The 23,166-nt window shown below is 44.1% G+C and overlaps 1 protein-coding gene across 4 annotated transcripts in view; it reads right to left on the reverse strand.

The window, feature by feature from the left end:
• The window catches only part of LOC137375809 (matrin-3-like), a 104,535-nt gene that overhangs the window by 41,308 nt on the left and 40,061 nt on the right, over window positions 1–23,166 (reverse strand). For all 4 annotated transcript variants that reach the window (XM_068043296.1, XM_068043295.1, XM_068043293.1 and 1 more), the window contains exons 3-5: window positions 10,270–10,331; window positions 9,643–9,681; window positions 3,565–3,680 (exon numbers count right to left, since the gene is read on the reverse strand). In XM_068043296.1, coding sequence (XP_067899397.1) covers window positions 3,565–3,680; window positions 9,643–9,681; window positions 10,270–10,331 — 217 coding nt within the window. The remainder of the gene's footprint in view (window positions 1–3,564; window positions 3,681–9,642; window positions 9,682–10,269; window positions 10,332–23,166) is intronic.

Below are 23,166 nucleotides of genomic sequence, written 5' to 3' on the forward strand. Positions count from 1 at the left end.
GTCATCCTTGCGACTTGCCACTTAAGCCTGAGGTTGGATCATAACTGGAGATTTTCTCCCTCCACACTTTCACTCTATCTGTTAATCTTTAAGGTGCCAGTTGGTAAAGGAACCATTCCTCATGTTCAATGTCAGACCTGGGGCTGATTATTACTTTAGGATTTCAAACATCCCGACTTCCAAAACAATGGAAAATGAATAAACAAGTTCACCCGCAAAGGCTTCATGAATAACTTTGAAGACTGTTGTTACATAAGGCCTAAATTGCCAAGGGGTGCAGTACTTATTTACTGAATGCCATCTGAACCATGAAAAATTCCACCTGAATAGTCAGAAACCTATCTGGTAGAGGCAAGACGATAAATCATTCATTACAGAAGCAATCACTAAGAACAAAAGGTCTTTAGCCATGCTATTATAATCTGTTGGTCTAATGTGTCTGCCAACCCTGCATGGGATTGTTTGCACAACCAGCTGGCCATATATAGGTATGCATGTACTACCTCAAAAGTAATTACCAACCCCCTTACCAGTATCAAACCAAGCAGTAATACTTTGTACTGACAGTGCACCTATTTATATTGAACTTCATTTTTGAGAGATTAGTCAATTTCCTGTATGGAAGCATACATGTGTCAGCCTTCCAGCTCTAATACATGAATGATGGGGAAAGATGACCATCTTGAATGTGTCAGAATGAAGGAGTTCAAAGTCTTCATATGTCATGTTCAATCTCTGTTAATACATTTCAGACAGCATAAAGAATCCTCCAAATCAATTTTGATTCTTTCAGTAGTTGCTATCCTTGTTCAGTCTACCTTATACCCTAATAGTTATAGCTTTTTTTAAAGTCATGACCCAGAACTGCTAAGTTCCAATAAATATAGAAGAGCACTAGAACTCCTCTGTATTAGACAACTTATTTAAAAATTATTTTTCAAGAGATGGGCATCATTGGCAAGGCCAGTATTTATTGCCCATCCTTGGTTTTCCTTGAGAAGATGGTGAACTGCCTTCTTAAACCACTGCAGTCCATGTAATGAAGGTATGTCCACAATGCTGTTTAGTTAAGGAGCTCCTGGTTTTAGATCCAGCGACAAAGAAGAAACAGCAACAGACGTCCAAGTCAGGATGGTGTCTGACTTATTTATTTTATTTTATTTATTTAGAGATACAGCACTGAAACAGGCCCTTCGGCCCACCGAGTCTGTGCCGACCATCAACCACCCATTTATACTAATCCTACACTAATTCCATATTCCTACCACATCCCCACCTGTCCCTATATTCCCCTACCACCTACCTATACTAGGGGCAATTTATAATGGCCAATTTACCTATCAACCTGCAAGTCTTTGGCTGTGGGAGGAAACCAGAGCACCCGGCGAAAACCCACGCGGTTTCAGGGAGAACTTGCAAACCCAGAATTGAACCCGGGTCGCTGGAGCTGTGAGGCTGCGGTGCTAACCACTGCGCTACTGTGCCGCCCAAGGGGAGGGGGATCTTGGTGGCGATGGTGTTCCCATGCTCCTGCTGCCTTCCAGGTAGTGGACGTCACGGGTTTGGGATGTGCTGATAAAGTAGCCTTGGGAGCTTGCTGCAATGTATCCTATGAATAGTACAAACGGTAACCATAGTTTGCTGGTGGTGAAAGAAGTGGATGTCGAGGTTATTGGATGGGATGTCGATCAATCAGACTGCTCGTCTTGGATAACGTCAAGCATATTCACTTTGGTTGCAGTTGCATTTATCCAGGCAAGTGGAGAATATTCCATCACGTTTCTGACTTGTCCCCTGTACTTCGAGGGCAGGCTTTGGAGAGTCAGGTGGTGAGCCACTTGGCACAGAATACTCAACCTCTGACCTGTACTAGTAATCTCTCATTTACGTAGCTGGTCCAGTTATGTTTCTAGTCAATGGTGACCTCCTAGGATAATGATGGTTTGGAAATCAGCAATGGCAATGTCACTGAATGTCATGGGGAGACATTAAGCTCCCTTTTGTTGAAGGCGGCCACTGCCTGGCACTTATGTGACGCAAATGTTACTTGTTATTCATCAGCCTAAGCCTGGATGTTGTCTGGATTTTTCAGCATGCGGGAATGGACTCTTCATGATCTAAGAAATTGCAAATGGAGCTGAACAATGCGCGATTATCAGCGAACACCCCCACTTCTGGCATTCTGATCAAGGGAAGGTCATTGATGAAGGAACTGGAGATAACGGAGTCTATAACAGTGCCCTAAAGAAATCTTGCAGTGATGCCCTGTGCTGAGATGATTTGTCTCTAACAAACACAACCATCCTCCTTTGTGTCAAGTATGACATGTTACTCGTTTAGTTGTAAAGAGCAAAATGTTTGGATAGATATAGTCAGTTGCTTCTACACTCCCGGAGGGGTAAATAGGGCATCCATAGAATTGAAGGATTGCAATGAGATTTTGGGTCTCCCTTTCTTTATATATTTAAATATATGCAATCATTATATTTTAGCCAGACTGAACAAGCATAGGGGTTGATGCATTGTGTGATTTGGAAAAAACAGAGAGGGAATATATCCGTCTTGCTGTTCCCCTACTTCTGCAAGCAATATGGTTTACAGAAATAGCAAAGATATTACTCTCTGCAAATTACAACTTTCTCATCTATGCTCATGCAACACAACCTTATCTTAGTTGTGACGGAGTTAATATTCATCCATATGTCCTAGATCTGAGTAATCTGGGTCCTGGTTTTCAAAAGGGACTAAACGTGTAATAGACATTATTGTTCAACTAGACCCTTGACCTGCCTTGTGCAATTGTGTGGGATAGATGGTCTATCTACTGTGTGCAGCTCAGAGGTATGGTCTTTGTCTCTGGCACCAAGCTCCTCAGCTGATGTCGACACCCATAATCCAATTGCTTTAGCAGATTCTGCATTACAAATGCTCTCCAGCTTAATGAGGAGAGATTCCTAAAAGTATGGACTTCAGATGTTAAGTCATTGTACAGGCAACAGCAGAGATTTACTGGAACGGTTCCAGGGATGAGGGATTACAGTAACGTAGATAGACTGGAGAAGCTAAAAGCAGAGAAGGCTAAGAGGAGATTTGATAGAGGTGCTTTCATGAAGGTTTAGATTGAGTAAATAAAGATAAACTACCTGGATTGTTTGAGGGGGTCAATAACCAGAGGACACAGATTTAAGGTAATTGGCTAATGTAAATGGATTGTTTAGGATACGATTACTGGCAACTGTGAAATTGACAATGCAAATGGAAAATGGTTGTTGCTTTTTGTCCAATATAAGCAACTGCCATTTTAAACGAGGATGTTTTGAATGGTAGGGACTGTACTTCTAACCTGCTTTTTACAATAGTTACATTCAAGTTTGCAGATAGAAACTTAAATTTGGTGCATTGTTTCATCTCATCATAAGTCTTCTGGTTTGAACAAAGATTCAAGCCAGAGATGAATTGCTTATAAACAGCAAAGGATGCTGGTTTTCTGCTCTGAGCATGATGCTGAAAATTACATTCTCTCCTGCAGCTTTAAAATGCAATAAGACAGTTGATGACCATTACCTCCATGGGATTCCATTCCTCCCAGCCCTCTGTTGGATGCAAGAAAGGATCCAGATGGTGGGGGACCCAGAATACCTGGAGCCAGGTTTGTTGACTGTAAAACCAGTGGATCGGCCCTAGAAGCAATGAATAAACTTTAAGCAGAATTCATACATACACACAAATCAGAAACAAAGAATCATCAAGTAAACTACTTTCGTAACATAAATTCTGATGCAAAATAATTAGCTATAATAAAAAAATGCCTGTAAATTTGCTGCTTATAGGCAGAAGATTTCTGAGCTTTGTAATTGATTACATTTAAACAATGAGGTGTAGCATGACAGTGGCTCATTCAAAAAGGATGGTTTAGGAAGGTATCATAAAATAATTCAGCTGTCATCACAGTCCTTTCTCTCGTGCAGGAAAAAAACACGAGCAGCTTACTGATTTCAGGCACGGCATTAAACATGGAAGAATTATGGAGTCAAAAGCCTATTATTGAAGTCAGTGAAATTTTAAAATAAAATCAATACTGGAAATATAGGGCCTTCTCTGCGCTGAGAAAACTACTCCGAGAAAATTCAGGAAATGGAATTAAAAGCGGTTCCATGAAGGACTCACTGGTGTTGTTTGGCAAAGTGTACTTAATTCCAAATTTTAAAAAAATTGTCCCGTGATCAATTACGCACAAAATGCACTATATCATAAACTGTAAGTAATTCAATCCTTCTGTGCAAAATTTAACAAGTTATACAAAAAAAACACCGACTCCTGCAGGTAACAGACCCTATTTCAGTAAATAATCTAACATTCTCATTCAATCAGCCTCCAAAGTATACCACATTGTACAAAAAAGCAGTTCACACTAAATGTCTACAGCTACTGGCCAGCTCGAGTCACATCAGATCACAACAACTGCTTAAGTGGCAGATGCATCATCTCTGAAACAACCTATCACATATTAACCCTTGAAGTCGTGAGTGCATATGCAAAAAGGAGCTTTAATTTTATTGGTAAGCTTGATTTTTACTGTTGAGCTCTGCCCTGCCAAGGAGTTAGGCTCTTAATGCAAAATAGAAATGTGTTCATTGATGTTAGGTCCACAGTTTCAACCCATTAGACTGTGATGAATTTTACTGCTTCTATAAATGTTACTAGTTGAGGGACTTTCTCCAAACTTAAGTTTATACTTCTTTTTCTTTCTTTTCTTTTGGGCCTCCTTATCTCGAGAGACAATGGATACGCGCCTGGAGGTGGTCAGTGGTTTGTGAAGCAGCGCCTGGAGTGGCTATAAAGGCCAATTCTGGAGTGACAGGCTCTTCCACAGGTGCTGCAGAGAAATTTGTTTGTTGGGGCTGTTGCACAGTTGGCTCTCCCCTTGCGCCTCTGTCTTTTTTCCTGCCAACTACTAAGTCTCTTCGACTCGCCACAATTTAGCCCTGTCTTTATGGCTGCCCGCCAGCTCTGGCGAATGCTGGCAACTGACTCCCACGACTTGTGATCAATGTCACACGATTTCATGTCGCGTTTGCAGACGTCTTTATAACGGAGACATGGACGGCCGGTGGGTCTGATACCAGTGGCGAGCTCGCTGTACAATGTGTCTTTGGGGATCCTGCCATCTTCCATGCGGCTCACATGGCCAAGCCATCTCAAGCGCCGCTGACTCAGTAGTGTGTATAAGCTGGGGGTGTTGGCCGCTTCAAGGACTTCTGTGTTGGAGATATAGTCCTGCCACCTGATGCCAAGTATTCTCCGAAGGCAGCGAAGATGGAATGAATTGAGACGTCGCTCTTGGCTGGCATACGTTGTCCAGGCCTCGCTGCCGTAGAGCAAGGTACTGAGGACACAGGCCTGATACACTCGGACTTTTGTGTTCCGTGTCAGTGCGCCATTTTCCCACACTCTCTTGGCCAGTCTGGACATAGCAGTGGAAGCCTTACCCATGCGCTTGTTGATTTCTGCATCTAGAGACAGGTTACTGGTGATAGTTGAGCCTAGGTAGGTGAACTCTTGAACCACTTCCAGAGCGTGGTCGCCAATATTGATGGATGGAGCATTTCTGACATCCTGCCCCATGATGTTCGTTTTCTTGAGGCTGATGGTTAGGCCAAATTCATTGCAGGCAGACGCAAACCTGTCGATGAGACTCTGCAGGCATTCTTCAGTGTGAGATGTTAAAGCAGCATCGTCAGCAAAGAGGAGTTCTCTGATGAGGACTTTCCGTACTTTGGACTTCGCTCTTAGACGGGCAAGGTTGAACAACCTGCCCCCTGATCTTGTGTGGAGGAAAATTCCTTCTTCAGAGGATTTGAACGCATGTGAAAGCAGCAGGGAGAAGAAAATCCCAAAAAGTGTGGGTGCGAGAACACAGCCCTGTTTCACACCACTCAGGATAGGAAAGGGCTCTGATGAGGAGCCACCATGTTGAATTGTGCCTTTCATATTGTCATGGAATGAGGTGATGATACTTAGTAGCTTTGGTGGACATCCGATCTTTTCTAGTAGTCTGAAGAGACCACGTCTGCTGACGAGGTCAAAGGCTTTGGTGAGATCAATGAAAGCAATGTAGAGGGGCATCTGTTGTTCACGGCATTTCTCCTGTATCTGACGAAGGGAGAACAGCATGTCAATAGTCGATCTCTCTGCACGAAAGCCACACTGTGCCTCAGGGTAGACGCGCTCGGCCAGCTTCTGGAGCCTGTTCAGAGCGACTCGAGCAAAGACTTTCCCCACTATGCTGAGCAGGGAGATTCCACGGTAGTTGTTGCAGTCACCGCGGTCACCTTTGTTTTTATAGAGGGTGATGATGTTGGCATCGCGCATGTCCTGGGGTACTGCTCCCTCGTCCCAGCACAGGCATAGCAGTTCATGTAGTGCTGAGAGTATAGCAGGCTTGGCACTCTTGATTATTTCAGGGGTAATGCTGTCCTTCCCAGGGGCTTTTCCGCTGGCTAGGGAATCAATGGCATCACTGAGTTCCGATTTGGTTGGCTGTATGTCCAGCTCATCCATGACTGGTAGAGGCTGGGCTGCATTGAGGGCAGTCTCAGTGACAGCATTCTCCCTGGAGTACAGTTCTAGGTAGTGCTCAACCCAGCGGTCCATCTGTTTGCGTTGGTCAGTGACTATGTCCCCCGATTTAGATTTGAGGGGGGTGATCTTGATGGTTGGCCCAAGAGCTCTCTTCATGCCATCATACATTCCTCTGATGTTTCCGGTGTCTGAGGCCAGCTGAATATGACTGCATAGGTGTTGCCAGTAGTCGTTTGCGCAACGCCTAGCTGTTCTTTGTGCAGTACTTCTGGCTGCTTTAAGTGCTGCGGATGTTAAATCGCTGGGGGCTTTCTTGTAGTTCAAAAGTGCAATGCGCTTAGCGGCTATGACAGGTTCCAGCTCTTCATTATGAGATTGAAACCAGTCTGCATTTCTCTTCGCACTTTTGCCGTAGGTGGTCAAAGCTGACTCATAGATGGCGTCTCTGATGTGGGCCCACTTGGTCTCAGCATCCCCTGTGGGAGTGTTTTGAAGGGCTGTTACAAGTGAATTTAGAAATTTTTGTAACAGCTGTGGGTGAGAAATTCTGCTCGTGTTGATGCGCGGATGGCCCTTCTGCTTGGAATGATGCAACTTCTTTGGTCTGAGTCTAACCTTGCTGCACACCAGGGAGTGGTCGGTGTCGCAGTCCGCACTGTGGAAGCTGCGTGTGATTTGAATACTGTTTAAGGCGGCTCGCCTTGTGACAATGAGGTCTAGCTGGTGCCAACGACGTGATCTTGGGTGCCTCCATGAAACCTGGTGACAGGGTTTAGTGTGAAAGAACGAGTTGGTGATGCAGAGGTTATGATAGGTACACAACTCAAGCAGTCTCTGCCCGTTCTCATTCATCCTTCCAACGCCATAGCGCCCAAGGCAGGAGGGCCATGAGTCATGGTCGGCCCCAACCCTGGCATTAAAGTCCCCCAGCAGGAATAGGTGTTCGGTGTTGGGGATGCTGCTAATGATGTTATGGAGTTGTTCATAGAACTGGTCTTTAGCTTCAGGTGCGGAGCAGAGTGTTGGAGCATAGATGCTGAGTAGGTGTACTGGACCAGAGGTGGTGAGCAGTCGGATGGACAGTATGCGTTCCGAGCCATTTGAGGGAGGCTCTATCATGCTGAGCAAGGAGTTTCTGATGGCGAAGCCCACTCCATGCTGTCTTGGTTCTTCAGGATCCCTGCCCTGCCAGAAGAAGGTGTAGTCTTGCTCTGCTAGAGAGCCACTCGCGGGGAGGCGAGTCTCCTGAAGTGCTGCAATGTCCACATTGAATCTACTGAGCTCGTTGTTAATGATGGCGGTCTTCCGAGAATCGTTGATTTGTGTAAGGTCTTCCGACAGGCCAGGACACATAGTTCTGACGTTCCAGCTTGCAAAGCGAAGGGCTGGTACCTTCTTTCCTTTTTTCATGTTGTTTGGTGCGGTGTATCAGTCCACCTTTCGGGCAATGACCCTGAGCTCCAAGCACCCATTGAAGCAGGCAGACTGTGGCGGGACAGAACCTTATTGACCGGGGGCTGCCCGGTTTGAGGCGGGCGGTAGCTGTCCAGTGAGGTGCAATGACCTCTCCCACCGACAAAGGCAACCCGTGGCGCCCAGTTTCTACGCCAATTTATCTGGACTTATAACCCGTAACTGCTGCCTTCCGTGTTGTTTTAGTCGCTGTGAGGCAACTATGGAGTGACCTCTCCATGGCGCATGCCTGGGCAAATTTATGGAGGTTGAGAATTGCCCAGTCGTCAAAACCCCCCTCTCGGCCTTTCTGGTGGGGTCCAAAGGAGTGCAGGACACGACGTTTGGCACCAGTATGGCTGCAGGAACTGCCGGAAACATGCCAAAGGTGACACATGTTTATACTACAAGAAATAAAAGACTGCATTCTCCTTTCATCAACAGAGCACATGGGACTTTTCCTCAGCAATGGTCGCTGCTAGATACAATGATAGACAGCAAACCAACATTATAGATTCCTTGGAAGTTTGTCCAGTGTAATTTATCTATCAGCAATTATATAATGTGTAAGATTTGGCTAATATTACCTAAGTTACACAAATAATGCAGCACTTACATCTCACAACCCAATTGAACCATGGAACGACAAACAGCCAAGCTGCAGTAGCGGAATTTTACTCCACCCCAACGAGTGGAATGGTGGCGGGGGGTGGCATAAAATAGAGCGGGAGGCTTTCCCGACCCACAGCCGCCTCTGCCGCCCTTTACGTAGGGCGGGGGGGGGGGGGGGGGGGTGCGAAAAACAGCCCGCCCGCCCGCCCCAGGCCAATCAAGGCCCTTAAGTAGTCACTTAAGGGTCTTCACTCACCTCCATGCGGATTTTACGCGTGGCAAGATGGCGTCCTGCAGCCACTACCCCAATCACCCCCAAAACGCCTCCCTTCCCCCCCAACTGACCACCCTTGCCTTGCTGGGGCCCGACCTATTATCCATGTCTTCTGCAGTTGGCTGGGCTGCAGTGGCGACTACTCCCAATGGCGCTGCTGGGACTAAGAGCTGCCGGCCCGCTGATTCAAGCCGGCTCAAGCAGATGGAAGTCCCACCTCTCAACAATTAAACCCTGGGGACACATAAAATACGGAACAGATCCCCAGGCAAGGCAGAAGCAGGTTTGCCACTGACTTTTCAGTCAGTGGCCAGCTCCCATCCGCCCAAGGTAAAATCCCGGCCCCAGTTTCTAATGCTTAGAAAGTGTGCCACTGCCAACACTGCACTATTAGAATGTGACAGTGCCCTGCACAAAATGTCATCCTGTCACACTTTTTATTGACAATGCACCAATGATGTTGAGTCTTAGATATTTCATGGGAAATTCTCTCATCACAAAATGGAAAGAGGTATTCTTGAGGCCAACAAAATTGCATTAATTTATTCAGCTATATCTTAAAGATTGATGGAAGGGTCACAATGTAGAACTTCTCTTAAAGGGTCCCAGGATCCAGCACATGTTGAAAACACCTCTCCCCAATACTACCAAGAAAAACGGAGTAGCAGGACTAAAACACATATTCTGAACAACACCTGTGTATGCATGGAGTGAACACTTACATTTGGGGTGGGTAGGCATCTGGGTTCCATTCTGGATATCTGGAAATGAAGACATTATAAATCAAACAAAACCCACAATACATTTTATTTACAGTACTCATTAAAGATTTTATCAGATATGAACAGATGACACTTCAAAACAATTAAGCATATCACATGCATCAATTGAAGGGCAAACCAGATGCAGAAGAATGGATCATGACTTTAGAATAAAGCCTCAAACCATCATGTAAAATGTTTACAACTAACTTTTTCCAACAGACCCACACTTTATATTCATATAAGAAACCAGATATAACTGACATAATTTACTAATCACACAATGCTGTTAAACTCCAGAAAGTTTGTTATGGAAGGATAATGCTGGAGTCTATCTTTACTCAGTTTCACATTTATTGTAGAGTAAAAGGATTACAAGCATGTAGCTCCTCACTCTAACCCTTCACCAGTCTCAGCAAGTGTCTGCTTATAAGTGCTCAAGTAAGACCCCAATTAACACCCTCCAGCTGCATATAATCAGACAACTGATACACAATTAACAAATGCAACAATAACGTGGTTGATTAATGCACTTAAATTAGTTAAAGTATATTGTACAGCTTCATTAGCAAACAAAATACTCCATACATTTCCACAAGGAGGTCACAAAGCCGTCTGTGTGTTGTACTATTGTTGTGCTGGTTCCAATCCTACGAAGAAAAAAAACATTAACAAAGCTATTAAATTGAACATCCAATTTGCAATACGTTCATGAAGTAATAATTTCCAAGTCTGATGGTGTCACAGAGCTACTAACATTACTGCACAGAAATGTGCAAGTAAAACTACGGAACAAGTAGGGATTTTATATAAATTATATTTCTCACCATTAGTAAAAAAGGTAAATTATTCACCTTCAGGGTGTCCTCACAGCTTAACCATTCTCTACATATCACCAGTGAGGACAGACCAAACCAATCATGTCAGTGATAAATGTCAAGACCTATAGAAATTCAGTTTTCCACAGTTTTATAAGGTAATGGCAGGCCATCATCGTTGTTTGCCAATCAGAACAAGATAGGCAATGACTGAATATGTCGAGGGGGGAGCGGAGATGGATGGACACAGAGGAAGGAGAGGGGGGAGGGAGAGATAGACACAGAGGGGAGGAGGAGAGAGATGAACACGGAGAGGGGAGGAGGAGAGAGATGAACACGGAGAGGGGAGGAGGAGAGAGATGAACACGGAGAGGGGAGGAGCAGAGAGATGAACACAGAGAGGGGCGAAAGAGAGGAGTGAGAGATGCACATAGGAGATGATAGGGATTGGCACAGAGAGGGAGAGAGACAGAGGTCACAAGAGGGGAGAGAAAGAGATCAAGAGCACACCTGACAGAGGGACATCTATCCGGATTCTCCACATCACTGTATCAGACATTGACTACTTGTGCAAGCAAAAACACCAGGTACTCTCTAAATAGGGAGAAATGCGTTTTAAATCGGACTGTGTTTTGATGACATTAGGTTGGCTAGCCTCTTTATACACAGATTAATTGCCCCCATGTTGATGGATGAGTCAATAATTGTCAAATGTCCAGGGTGTAACATGTTGGTGCCTGTCCCTGGTTTTAATGATGTGGGAGCACAAGATTTTTACCAATGTTCTGGAGATCATATTCCACAACTCTACATACTGTTCCATGAAAAAAAAAGATCTTGAAGATAGGGATAGTATGAGGGAAGAAATTACAACAGGACTCCATTTCCTTAACTTCCTTCATGAACCACTAAGAGTAACTTTTAACCAATTATCTTTCAAAACCATATTAAATGAAAATTAACAAGTTTAAACTACTACTTGATGGTCAAATATCAGTAGATCTAAAAATTAACAGCAAAGGTGTAACAGAATTTAATTAACTATGATTGATATGGTCTTCTTCATTCTTTACACTTTGCAGAAATTAATACGATAATGGAATACAACACTTGCAGGAGGGCAAAGGGGAAGGAAGGGGAAGAGATCACCCAGGGTCAGCGCCTTCAAGAAATTCATGGCACACCATTTCTAATGCAGCAATGTTGCATATAGAGGCTTGTTCTGAACTCCTTATTTCTTTGAACAATAGGGGCAAGAAAATAATGTAACCCATGTTTTTTTTTTAAAAAGCTCTGTATCAAGTCTGAATAAGAGTAATGAATGATGGGCAAGGATTTTGTAGGCAGAGTTTGAATTTCTTTCAAAAAATGAGTTTGATAATGATCACAATATATTCTTCCTCCTTCATACTGGGATAGCACGGGAAAAAGGCATTGAGGTAGCCATGATTTAAATGAATGGTGGAGCAGGCTCGACAGGCTGAATGGCCTACTCCTGCTCCTATTGATCTCAAAACGTTTTTGGTTGGTTCCTATGGAACTTCCAGGGAAGACAATATGCATACTGATAAACTCCTTTATTTGACAACTTCCACACTCAAGTAGCAGCATGCCAAAATAATTCTGCACTGTGATTCTGACAAGCCACACGTTAGGCTGAATTTTAACACTACACTGCTGAAATGTTTTCATCATATAGATATACGAAGTTAAGCGAATAATGCTTTTTGAAAGCACAACTGCAGTTGCGCAACTGATCCTATTCAAGAGGTACAATGTATTTATTACCTGCGAGGATAAGGATAAAGACTGTCGGAAAGACTGCCAAAAAGTGGACCATGACACCTTGCAGCAGGAGGCTGTCCAAAGGCGGGAGGAGAGGGGTGCCTAATGTGGTAGTTGCAGTGGATTCAATAATTAGGACAGACAGATCACATCCTTTGTAAGCAGGATCAAGAGTCCCATATAGTGTGTTGCCTTTCCGGTGCCTGGGTGACAGACATCTCAAACCGGCTTGAAAGGATATTGGAGAGGGAGTGGGAGAATCCAGTCATTGTAAATCATGCTGGGACCACAAGGAACAGTAGACAAGAGGTCCCATTTGGAGAGTAGCAGGAATTAGGAGCTAATTAAAGAACAGGACTGCAAGAATTTTAATCTCTGGACCTGAGCAATATGCAAATTGGCATTGGAATAAGCAGGTTAGGGAGGTGAACACATCGCTGAAGGACTAGTGTGGCAAAGAGGGGATCCATTTCATGGGACACTGGCACCAGGACTATGAAAGGAAGGAACTGTACTGTTGGGACAAGCTCCACTTGAACGAGCTGGGTCCAGGCTCCTTGGGGAAAGAATAAATAGGGCAGGCACAAGGACTTTAAACTCGTAAAATAATGCAGATTGGAAATCTGAACTATAAACAGAAAATGCTGGAAATACGCAGCAGCTCTGGCAGCATCTGTGGCGGGAGAAACAGAGTTAGCATTTCAGGTCAATGACCCTTCAACAGAACTGAAGCATTAACTCTGGTTTCCCTCTTCATAGATGCTGCCAGACCTGCTGAGTATTTCCAGCATTTTCTTTGAACTAGTAACTGGGGGAGGAGGGGGAGGAGGGGGGGGAGGGGGGGGGGTAAAAAGAGGGGACAGTGGTGGGGTGTGGGGGGCTCAGGTGGAAAAGGTAGAATTAGTAATTCACAAACAAACGAAAGAAAAGAGAGTAAAGTAACAGACAGAAATTGTGCTTAAGGCACTTCAAGTAAAGGGAAAATTAAAAGATATAAAGTAATTAAACCAGAAGACAAAAGAAAGAAATGTGTGAATAAAGCATTAGATCATAACATTAGGATGTGACCCAAATAAAGGGAGTTTATCAGTATGCTTATTGTCTTCCCTGGCCCAAATAAGCATCCTTTATAGAATGCAGACAGTATAAGGAACAAACTGAATGAATTGCAATCACATAAATTGAGATAAGCAAACTAGCATGCCTGAAAGTCAGTGAATTTCTTGAGTGTTGTCCAGGATAGTTTCCTACAGCAATATGTCCTGAAGCCAACAAGGGGGCATGCGCACTGGATTTAGTCATGAGTAATGAGATAGATTTAGTTAACAGCCTAACACTACGTCAACATTTATCTAATAGCAATCATATTATGATCAAGTTCAACGTAGTGTTTTGAAAGGGAGAAACACAAATCAGATACTAATATTCTAGATTTAGGTAAGGCTGACTCAATGAACGAGACAGAGACTATCCACAGTAAACTGCACAAATGGGTAAAACAACAGATTATGAGCGGGAGGTGTTCAGAAAAGAATTTAAAGTGATACAGAACCAGTTGGTATCACTAAGGAGCAGGAGCTAAACTTGCCAGAAACAGCCATTGACAAATAAAGAAGGAAGAGACAACATAAACCTAAAAGAAAAAGCATACAAAAATGTAAAAAAAAAAAAGCACAGATCCTGGTAAATGGGAGAGATAAAAATAAAAGGTGGCAAAACAGATGGTAAAAACTACAAAAAGTAATTATATAAAGAAACTTGCAAGGGATATCAAAATCAACACAAAGAATTTTTACAATTACATCAGGAAAGAGTGGTCAGGAGTAATGTGAGCACCTTGAAAACTGATAATGGTGATATTATCAATGAAAATAAGGAAATGGTGGACCAGTTGAAGAATTACTTTGTGTAAGTATTTACAGTAGAGAAAGAGGTCAGCATGCCAGACAATCCAAGGAAACTAATATTTAATCAGGGGTAGGGACTTACCAAAATTAACATTAAACAAAATAACAGTAATGAAGAAAACACAAGAACACAAGAAATAGGAGAAGACGTAGACCATATGGCCCATCGAGCCTGCTCCGCCATTCAATACAATCATGGCTGATAGTAACGGCACTAAGATGTGACAGATCTCCAGAACCAGATGGCTTCCATCCCAGGCTTTTAAAGGAAGTAGGTGAGAACATTGCAGATGCCCTAACTACAATCTTCCAAAGTTCTGATTCAGGGATCATTCCCTTTAGATTGGAAAATTGCACATTACTCCGTTATTTAAGAAAGGTGAGGGGGGGAAACAGAGAATTATAGATCAGCTAGCCTAACAACTGTTGTCAGGAAATTACTCAAGACTATAATTAGGGATATGGTAAGTGAACATCGTGAAAACATTCTATTGATCAGAGATAGCCAGCATGGATTCGTAAAGGGTAGATCATTCCGACAAATCACTGAATTTTCTGAAGGTATGGACTTCCAGAAGGCATTTGATAAAAGTCCCTCATAAGGGACTGATAGCTAAAACTGAAGTTCATGAACTGAAGGCAAATTATTGACCAGACTAGGAAACTGGCTGAGCGGCAGGAGAGAGTCAGGCTAAATAGGCAGAATATCACTAGTGGTGTCCCGCAACAATCTGTGTTGGAACCTCAACCGTTCACCATATTTATTAACGACTTAGATGAAGAAATGAAATGCCACATATCCAAACCACAGCATTGTAAGCTGTGTAAATGAAAGTGTAACATTACAAAGAGATATTGATAGTGAATGGGCAAAACTGTGGCAAACGGATTTCAACATAGGCAAATGTGAGGTCAACCACTTTGGATCTGAAAAGAGTACTTTCTAAATGGTGAAAAGCTAGAAACAGTGGAGGTCAAAGAGACTTGGCAGTCCTGGTACATAGACCATTAAAATGCCATGTACAGGTACACAAAATAATCAAAAAGGCAAATGGAGTTCTGGCCTTTTTATATCTAGATGACTGGAAAGGGAGCAGAAGTCATGCTTCAGCTACATAAAGCCCTGGTTAGACCACACCTGGAGTACTGAGAGTAGTTCTGGAAATCACACCTTAGAAAGGATATATTGGCCTTGGAGGGAGTACAGTGAGAATTTACCAAATGATATCTCAGCTCCAAGGGTTAAATTACAAAAGATTACAAAAACCACAGTTTTATCCCTGGAATTTAGGCTAAAGGGGTGGTATGCTCAAAGTTTCAAGATATTAAGGGGTAGATAGAGAGAAACTATTTTGCTGGTTGGGGAGTTTAAGAATACAGGGAATAGTGTAAAAATTAGAGCCAAACTGAGACGAGCTTTCATTTCCAGATCTTTATTTATTAATTGATTTGAAGCCATGTCCCCAGGGCATTAGCCTGGGTTTCTGGATTACTAGTCCAGTGACATTATTACTACACCACTGTCTCCCCTTATAATGTAGCCAGTCGTTCTCTGAAGTCAAGGTAAGCTTCTTAAAAGAATTCAATTCATTCTCAATAGTCTAGCAATCAGACTGGTAACCAATTCTAACATTAGGTAGATACAATTTAAGTGATCTGTACACAGTTGCGGTGACCACAACTACAACCTGCTGTACATATCCCAGTAATTTTACCTTGCAAATCCTGTTGAAACAAGCTTTCTCCCCAACTCACTGGCAGTTCATGCTCCTTTGCTTTTCATTGGTGTTAGAATTAAGGGGTAAGTCAATTAACCCTTTTAACCCTTCACTTTCAAAATCCAAATCAATTCTAAGTTGACACCTGTATTGGTGACAATGGTTATATTTCATTCAGTATAAGACTTGATGCAAGCTAATGTCTGAGTATCAAAGCTCAATCTCCACATGATTACGCCCAATGGTCATGTTCCAGGCACCATCATCAGTCAACGCAACATATACACATGCGGTCCCTCCGCCACCCCCATCCTGCAACGAGGGTTTATCTGCGGGATGGCCTATTTTCGACACTTCCCTTTCCTTCCGCGACTTCTCTGCCCCAATCTCTGGGGATAGGCTGTCTACTAATATTCATTATAAGCCCACCGACTCCCATGACTACACTTCCTCACACCCTGTTTCCTATAAGGACTCCATTCTCCCAGTTTCTCCGTCTCCAAAGCATCTGTTCTGATGATGCAGCCTTCCACAACAGCGCTTCAGACATGTCTTCCTTTTTTTCTCAACCGAGGATTCCATCCCACTGTGGCTCACAGGGCCTGCAACTGTGTCCGACCCATTTCCCACACTTCTGCCCTCACCCCGCCCTTCCCTCCCAGGACCGCTTTTCTTCACTTTGCACCCCACCAGCTTCTACATCCAAAGGAATATCTTCTGCCATTTCCGCCACCTCCAGCGTGATACAACCACCAATCACATCTTCCCTTCCACTCCCGTCAGCATTCAGAAGGGATCGTTCCCTCCACAACAGCCTGATCCACTCCTCCATCAGCCCGACACTTCGTCCCCTCCTCACAGCACCTTTCCATGCCATCACAGGTGGTGTAATACCTGCCCTTTTACCTAGTCTCTCCTCGCCATCCAAGGCCCCAACACTCCTTTCAGGTGAAGCAGCGATTTACTTGCACTTGCTTCAATTTAGTATACTGTATTCACTGTTCACAATGCCATCGCCTCTATATTGGGGAGTTCAAACACAGATTGGGTGACCGCTTTGCAGAACATCTCCGCTTAGTCCGAAAGCATGACCCCGAACTTTTGGTCACTTGCCTATTCAACACCCCACCACCCCCTGCTCTCATACAAACATTTCTGTCTTTGACCTGCTCCAGTGCTGCAGGGAACATCAACACAAGCTCAAGGTGCAGCACCTGATCTTTCGATTAGGCACTCTACAGCCTTGCGGACTGAACATTGAGTTCAATAACTTCAGAGCATGACTGGCAATGTTTTTATATTTCTTATTTTATTTTTTAGCCATGTGCCTGTTTTGCATGTAGATAGAGCTGCTCATTTTTCCACTATTAATACTCTCTGGACTAATGCTCGTCTTTCACCACAAGCATTAACACACTCTTTGCCTGTGTCTCAGAACAGCTTTGTTATTTAATCTCTCCTGCTCTCTGCCCTATCACACACCTTCCCTTTTGTTCTCTTCTCCACCAACCACCCCACACCCTCCAACCCTCTTCACTTGCTTAAAACCTAATTCTTATCTAACCTTTACCAGTTCTGATGAAAGATCACAGACCTGAAACATTAACTCTGCTTCTCTCTCCACAGATGTTGCCAGACCTGAGTATTTCCAGCACCTTCTGTTTTTATTTCAGAGTGCTGGGCAATTTAAGGGGATAAATTAAGGGTAAGTTATGGCAGGGCAGTTCGGCAGCATGGAGTGCTCCCCCTGTGCAATGTGGGAAGTCAGGGACACTTCCAGTGTCCAGGGCGAACACGTGTGCAGTAAGTGTCTCCAGCTGCAGCTACTCGAAATCCGCGTTTCGGATCTGGAGTGCCGGCTGGAGGCACTGTGGTGCATCCGCAAGGCTGAGATCACCCTGGATAGCACGTACAGGGAGGTGGTCACATCGCAGGTAAAGACTGCTCAGGCAGAAAGGGAATGGGTGACCGCCAGGCAGAGTAGAAGAACTAGGCAGGTAGTGCTGGAGTCCCCGGGTCCATCTGCTTTGGATACTGTTGGGGGAGATAGCTTCTCAGGGGAATGCAGCAAGAGCCATGTCTGTAGCACCACAGGTGGCTCAGCCGCACAAGAGGGGAGTAAAAAGACTGGGAGGGCTATAATAGGGGATTCTATCATAAGGGGTGCAGATTGGCTTTTCTGTGGTGCAAACATGACTCCAAGATGGTATGTTGCCTCCCTGGTGCTAGGGTCAAGGATGTCATGAAGTGGCTGCAGGACATTCTGAAAGGGGAGTGTGAACAGTCAGAGGTCGTGGTACACATTGGTACCAACGACATAGGTAGAAAAAGGGATGACGTCCAGGAACAAGAATTTAGGGATCCAAGTAGCAGAAACAGATTAAAAAGCAGGACCTCAAAGGTTGTAATCTCTGAATTAGTCTCGGTGCCACATGCTAGTGAGTATAGGAATAGCAGGATAGAGCAGATGAATACGTGGCTGAGGAGATGGTGCAGGAGGGAAGGCTTTAGTTTCCTGGATCACTGGGTCTGTTTCTGGCGAAGGTGGGACCTGTGCAAGCTGGATGGCTTGCACCTGAACCGGAATGGGACCAACAGGGCGGCACAGTGGCTAGCACCGCAGCCTCACAGCTCCAGGGACTCGGGTTCGATTCCGGGTACTGCCTGTGTGGAGTTTGCAAGTTCTCCCTGTGTCTGCGTGGGTTTTCTCCGGGTGCTCCGGTTTCCTCCCACAAGCCAAAAAGACTTGCAGGTTGATAGGTAAATTGGCTATTATAAATTGTCACTAGTATAGGTAGGTGGTAGGGAAATATGGGATTAGTGTAGGATTAGTATAAATGGGTGGTTGATGTTCGGCACAGACTCGGTGGGCCGAAGGGCCTGTTTCAGTGCTGTATCTCTAATCTAATCTAATCTAAACATCCTTGCTGGGAGGTTTGCAAGTGCTGTTGGGGGGGGTGGGGGTGCGTTAAACTAATTTGACAGGGGATGGGATACAGAGTGGAGGTACAGTAGGGGGTGATGCACAGTCAAATATAGAAGAGAAACTGAGTCAGTCTGGAAGGCAGAGCAAATATTGACTTGTTAAGGCACAAGTGAAAAATGCACGGCTGGATTGCATCTATTTTAACACAAGGGGTCTTATTAGTAAGGCAGATGAATTGAGGGCATCGATTAGCACATGGGAATATATTATTATTGCTATCACAGAGACATGGCTGAGGGAGGGACATGACTGGAAGCTTAATATTCCAGGGTATAGAATCTTCAGGCGTGACAGGGGAGGGGGTAACAGAGGTGGCATTGCACTGTCGATCAAGGAGTCAATTACTGCAGTAAGGAGGGATGATATCTTAGAAGGTTCCTCAAATGAGGCCATGTGGGTAGAACTTAAAAACAAAAAGGGGGCAAACACTTGGCTGGGAGTGTACTACAGGTCTCCAAACAGTCAGGGAGAGATAGAGGAGCAGATATGTAGGCAAATCTCAGAGGTGTAAAAATAATAGGGTAATAATAGTAGGGGATTTCAGCTTCCCCAATATCAACTGGGATAGTCTTAGTGCAACAGGCTTAAAGGGGGCAGAATTCTTAAAATGCAAACAAGAGAGCTTTCTGAGCCAGTACATAGAAAGTCATACAAGAGAAGGGGCAGGACTGGACCTAATCCTAGGGAATGAAGCCGGACAAGTGGTAGAAGTGTCAGTGGGGGAGCATTTTGGGGATAGTGACCATAACTTTAAGATTTAAGGTAGTTATGGAAAAGAACAAAGATGGACCGGAAATAAAGATACTGAATTGGGGGAAGTCTGATTTCAACATGATAAAACAGGATCTGGCCAAAGCGGACTGGGAGCAGCTACTTGTAGGAAAGTCTACATCAGTCCAGTAGGAGTCAAAGAGGAAATAGTGCGAATTCAGAGCCAACATGTTCCCGTAAAGGGTAGGACCAACAAGTCCAGGGAACCCTGGATGTCAAGGGATACAGAGGATTGGATAAGGAAAAAAAAGTAGGCTTATAGCAGATACAGAGCGCTGAAAACAGTGGAGACACTAGAGGAGTTCAGAAAGTGTAGGGGGGTACTTAAAAAAGTAATTAGGAGAGCGAAGAGGGGGCATGAAAAAACATTGGTGGGCCAAGATAAAGGAAAATCCTAAGGCGTTTTCTAAGTATATTAAGGGCAAGAGGATAACCAGGGAAAGAGTAGGGCCCATTAGGGACCGAAGTGGCAATGTGTGTGTGGAGCCGCAGGACATAGATGAGGTTTCAAATGATTACTTTCCATCTGTGTTCACTATGGAGCAGGACGATGCAGGTGTAGAGATCAGGGAGGGGGAGTGATATACTTGAACATATTAGTATTGAAAGGGAGGAAGTATTAGCTGTTTTAGCGGGCTTAAAAGTGGATAAATCCCGCAGGGGCGCTGACACGAATTTTCAAATCCTCTCTGGCCACAGGAGAGGTAACAGAGGATTGGAGGACAGCGAATGTGGTACCATTATTCAAGAAGAGTAGCAGGGATAAAGCAGGTAATTACTGGCCAGTGAGTCTAACTATTGGAAAAAATTCTGAGGGACAGGATTAATCTCCACTTGGAGAAGCAGGGATTAATCAGGGATAATCAGCATGGCACTGTCAGGGGGCGATCGTGTCTAATTAACTTGATTGAATTTTTCGAGGCTGTGACTAGATGTGCAGATGAGAGTAAAGCAGTTGATGTAGTCTACATGGACTTCAGTAAGGCTTTTGATAAGGTCCGACATTGGAGATTGGTTAAGAAGGGGAGAGCCCATGGGATCCAGGGCAATTTAACAAATTGGATCCAAAATTGGCTTAGTGGCAGGAGGCAGAAGGTGATGGTGGAGGGTTGTTTTTGCGAGTGGAAGCCTGTGACCAGTGGTGTACCGCAGGAATCGGTGCTGGGACCCTTGCTGTTTGTAGACGTTTATACATGTTTAGACGTGAATATAGGAGATATGATCTGGAAGTTCGCAGATGACACGAAAATTGGTGGTGTTGTAAACAGTGAGGAGGAAAGACTTAGATTACAGGACGATATAGATGGGCTGGTAAGATGAGCGGAGCAGTGGCAAATGGAATTTAATCCTGAGAAGTGTGAGGTGATGCATTTTGGGAGGACTAACAAGGCAAGGGAATATACAATGGGATGGGAGGACCCTAGGAAGTACAGAGGATCAGAGGGACCTTGGTGTACTTGTCCATAGATCACTGAAGGCAGCAGCACAGGTAGATAAGGTGGTTAGAAAGGCATATGGGATACTTGTCTTTATTAGCAGAGGCACAGAATATAAGAGCAGGGAGGTTATAATGGAGCTGTATAGTTAGGCCAAAGCTGGAGTACTGTGTACAGTGTACAGTTCTGGGCACCACATTATAGGAAGGATGTGATTGCACTGGAGAGGATGCAGAGGAGATTCACCAGGATGTTGCCTGGGTTGGAGCATTTCAGCTATGAAGAGAGACTGGATAGGCTAGGGTTGTTTTCCGTACAGCAGAGAAGGCTGAGGGGGGATCTGATTGAGGTATACAAAATTATGAGGGGCATTGATAGGTTAGATAGGTAGGAGCTTTTTCCCTTAGCGGAGGTGTCAGTAACTAGGGGGCATAGCTTTAAGGTAAGGGGCAGGAGATTTAGAGAGGATTTGAGGGAAAAAAATTTCACCCAGAGGGTGGAATCCAGAACGCACTGCCTGAAGAGGTGGTAGAGGCAGGAACCTTCACAACATTTAAGAAATATTTAGATGAGCATTTGAAATGCCACAGCATACAAAGCTATGAGCCAAATGCTGAAAAATGGGATTAGAATATTTAGGTGCTTGATGGCCGGCACAGACATGATGGGACGAAGGGCCTGTTTCTGTGCTGTATAACTCTATGACTCTATGATCGCTGATGTAATTTTTTTTTTTGTATTCTCTGACCAATAGCAGTGCATGACATTTCAATGCTAGTGCATGCTCAAAGCAAGTAAAACATGGTGGCCTTGATACTCAGCTATTTTGACTGGGATTCAAGGCACTATTGCTTTCTCGGGCCCTTTATCTGAGTGTCTAGAATTCTATCAAGGTGTTATCTTTTAGGTCTTGCACCAAGCTTCTTTCACATCCTGCTTGAATTTCTGCTCAAGTTTACCTTTTAACCATTTGGGGTCAATAAAACATTTGGCCATTGAAGATGCAGCCCACAATTTCCAACCATGTCACCACTTGGCCGCTTCTAACCAGCGGATATCACAAGCAGAGTTAAGAAACATAGCTAAGAAGCATTATAATATCACAAATAGTGAAAACTCTAATTTACAGTCAGTGTTTAAGTTAGCTCTTGCTATTTAGCAAAAATGTCTGAAATAGCGATTTCCTGGGATTCTCTCACTGGGACTGATCATTTCCTCCACTCAGATCCTACGAAGGAGGAATTGGGCAGCGAAGGGGTGAGGAAAAAGCATATTGAAACTTTTTATTCTGGGATAGGAACAGACCATTGTACTGTAAAACAATGGTAACCTTCTTGGAAAGGAATTTTCAACAGGGTGCAAGAACAGAGACCAGAGAGTTCCCTTACATGAATCTTTGAATGTAGCAGGACAAGTTATATAGTGATTAAAAAACATAAAGGATCTATGGCTTTATAAACAAAAGCATAGAGCAGCATAGGGCGGCACAGTGGCGCAGTGGTTAGCACCGCAGCCTCACAGCTCCAGGGACCCGGGTTCAATTCCGGGTACTGCCTGTGTGGAGTTTGCAAGTTCTCCCTGTGTCTGCGTGGGTTTTCTCCGGGTGCTCCGGTTTCCTCCCACAAGCCAAAAGACTTGCAGGTTGATAGGTAAATTGGCCATTATAAATTGTCACTAGTATAGATAGGTGGTAGGGAAATATAGGGACAGGTGGGGATGTTTGGTAGGAATATGGGATTAGTGTAGGATTAGTATAAATGGGTGGTTGATGTTCGGCACAGACTCGGTGGGCCGAAGGGCCTGTTTCAGTGCTGTTATCTCTAATCTAAAAAAAAAAGCTACGTCTTTACAAATCACTGGCTAGGTCTGAGCTGGATTATTCAGACCAATGCTGGGTACCACACTTTAGGAAGGACATCAAGGCCTAAGAGAAGGGGAGGAGATTTATTAGAACGTTAAGAAGGACGCGAGGCTTTAGTTACGTGGAGACTGCAGAAGCTGGGATTGTTCTCTTTGCAGCTAAGGTTAAGGGGAAATTTAATCGAACAAATCAAAATTATATTT

This window comes from Heterodontus francisci, chromosome 12, assembly GCF_036365525.1.
Source record: "Heterodontus francisci isolate sHetFra1 chromosome 12, sHetFra1.hap1, whole genome shotgun sequence".
In the NCBI taxonomy this organism is placed as follows: Eukaryota; Metazoa; Chordata; class Chondrichthyes; order Heterodontiformes; family Heterodontidae; genus Heterodontus; species Heterodontus francisci.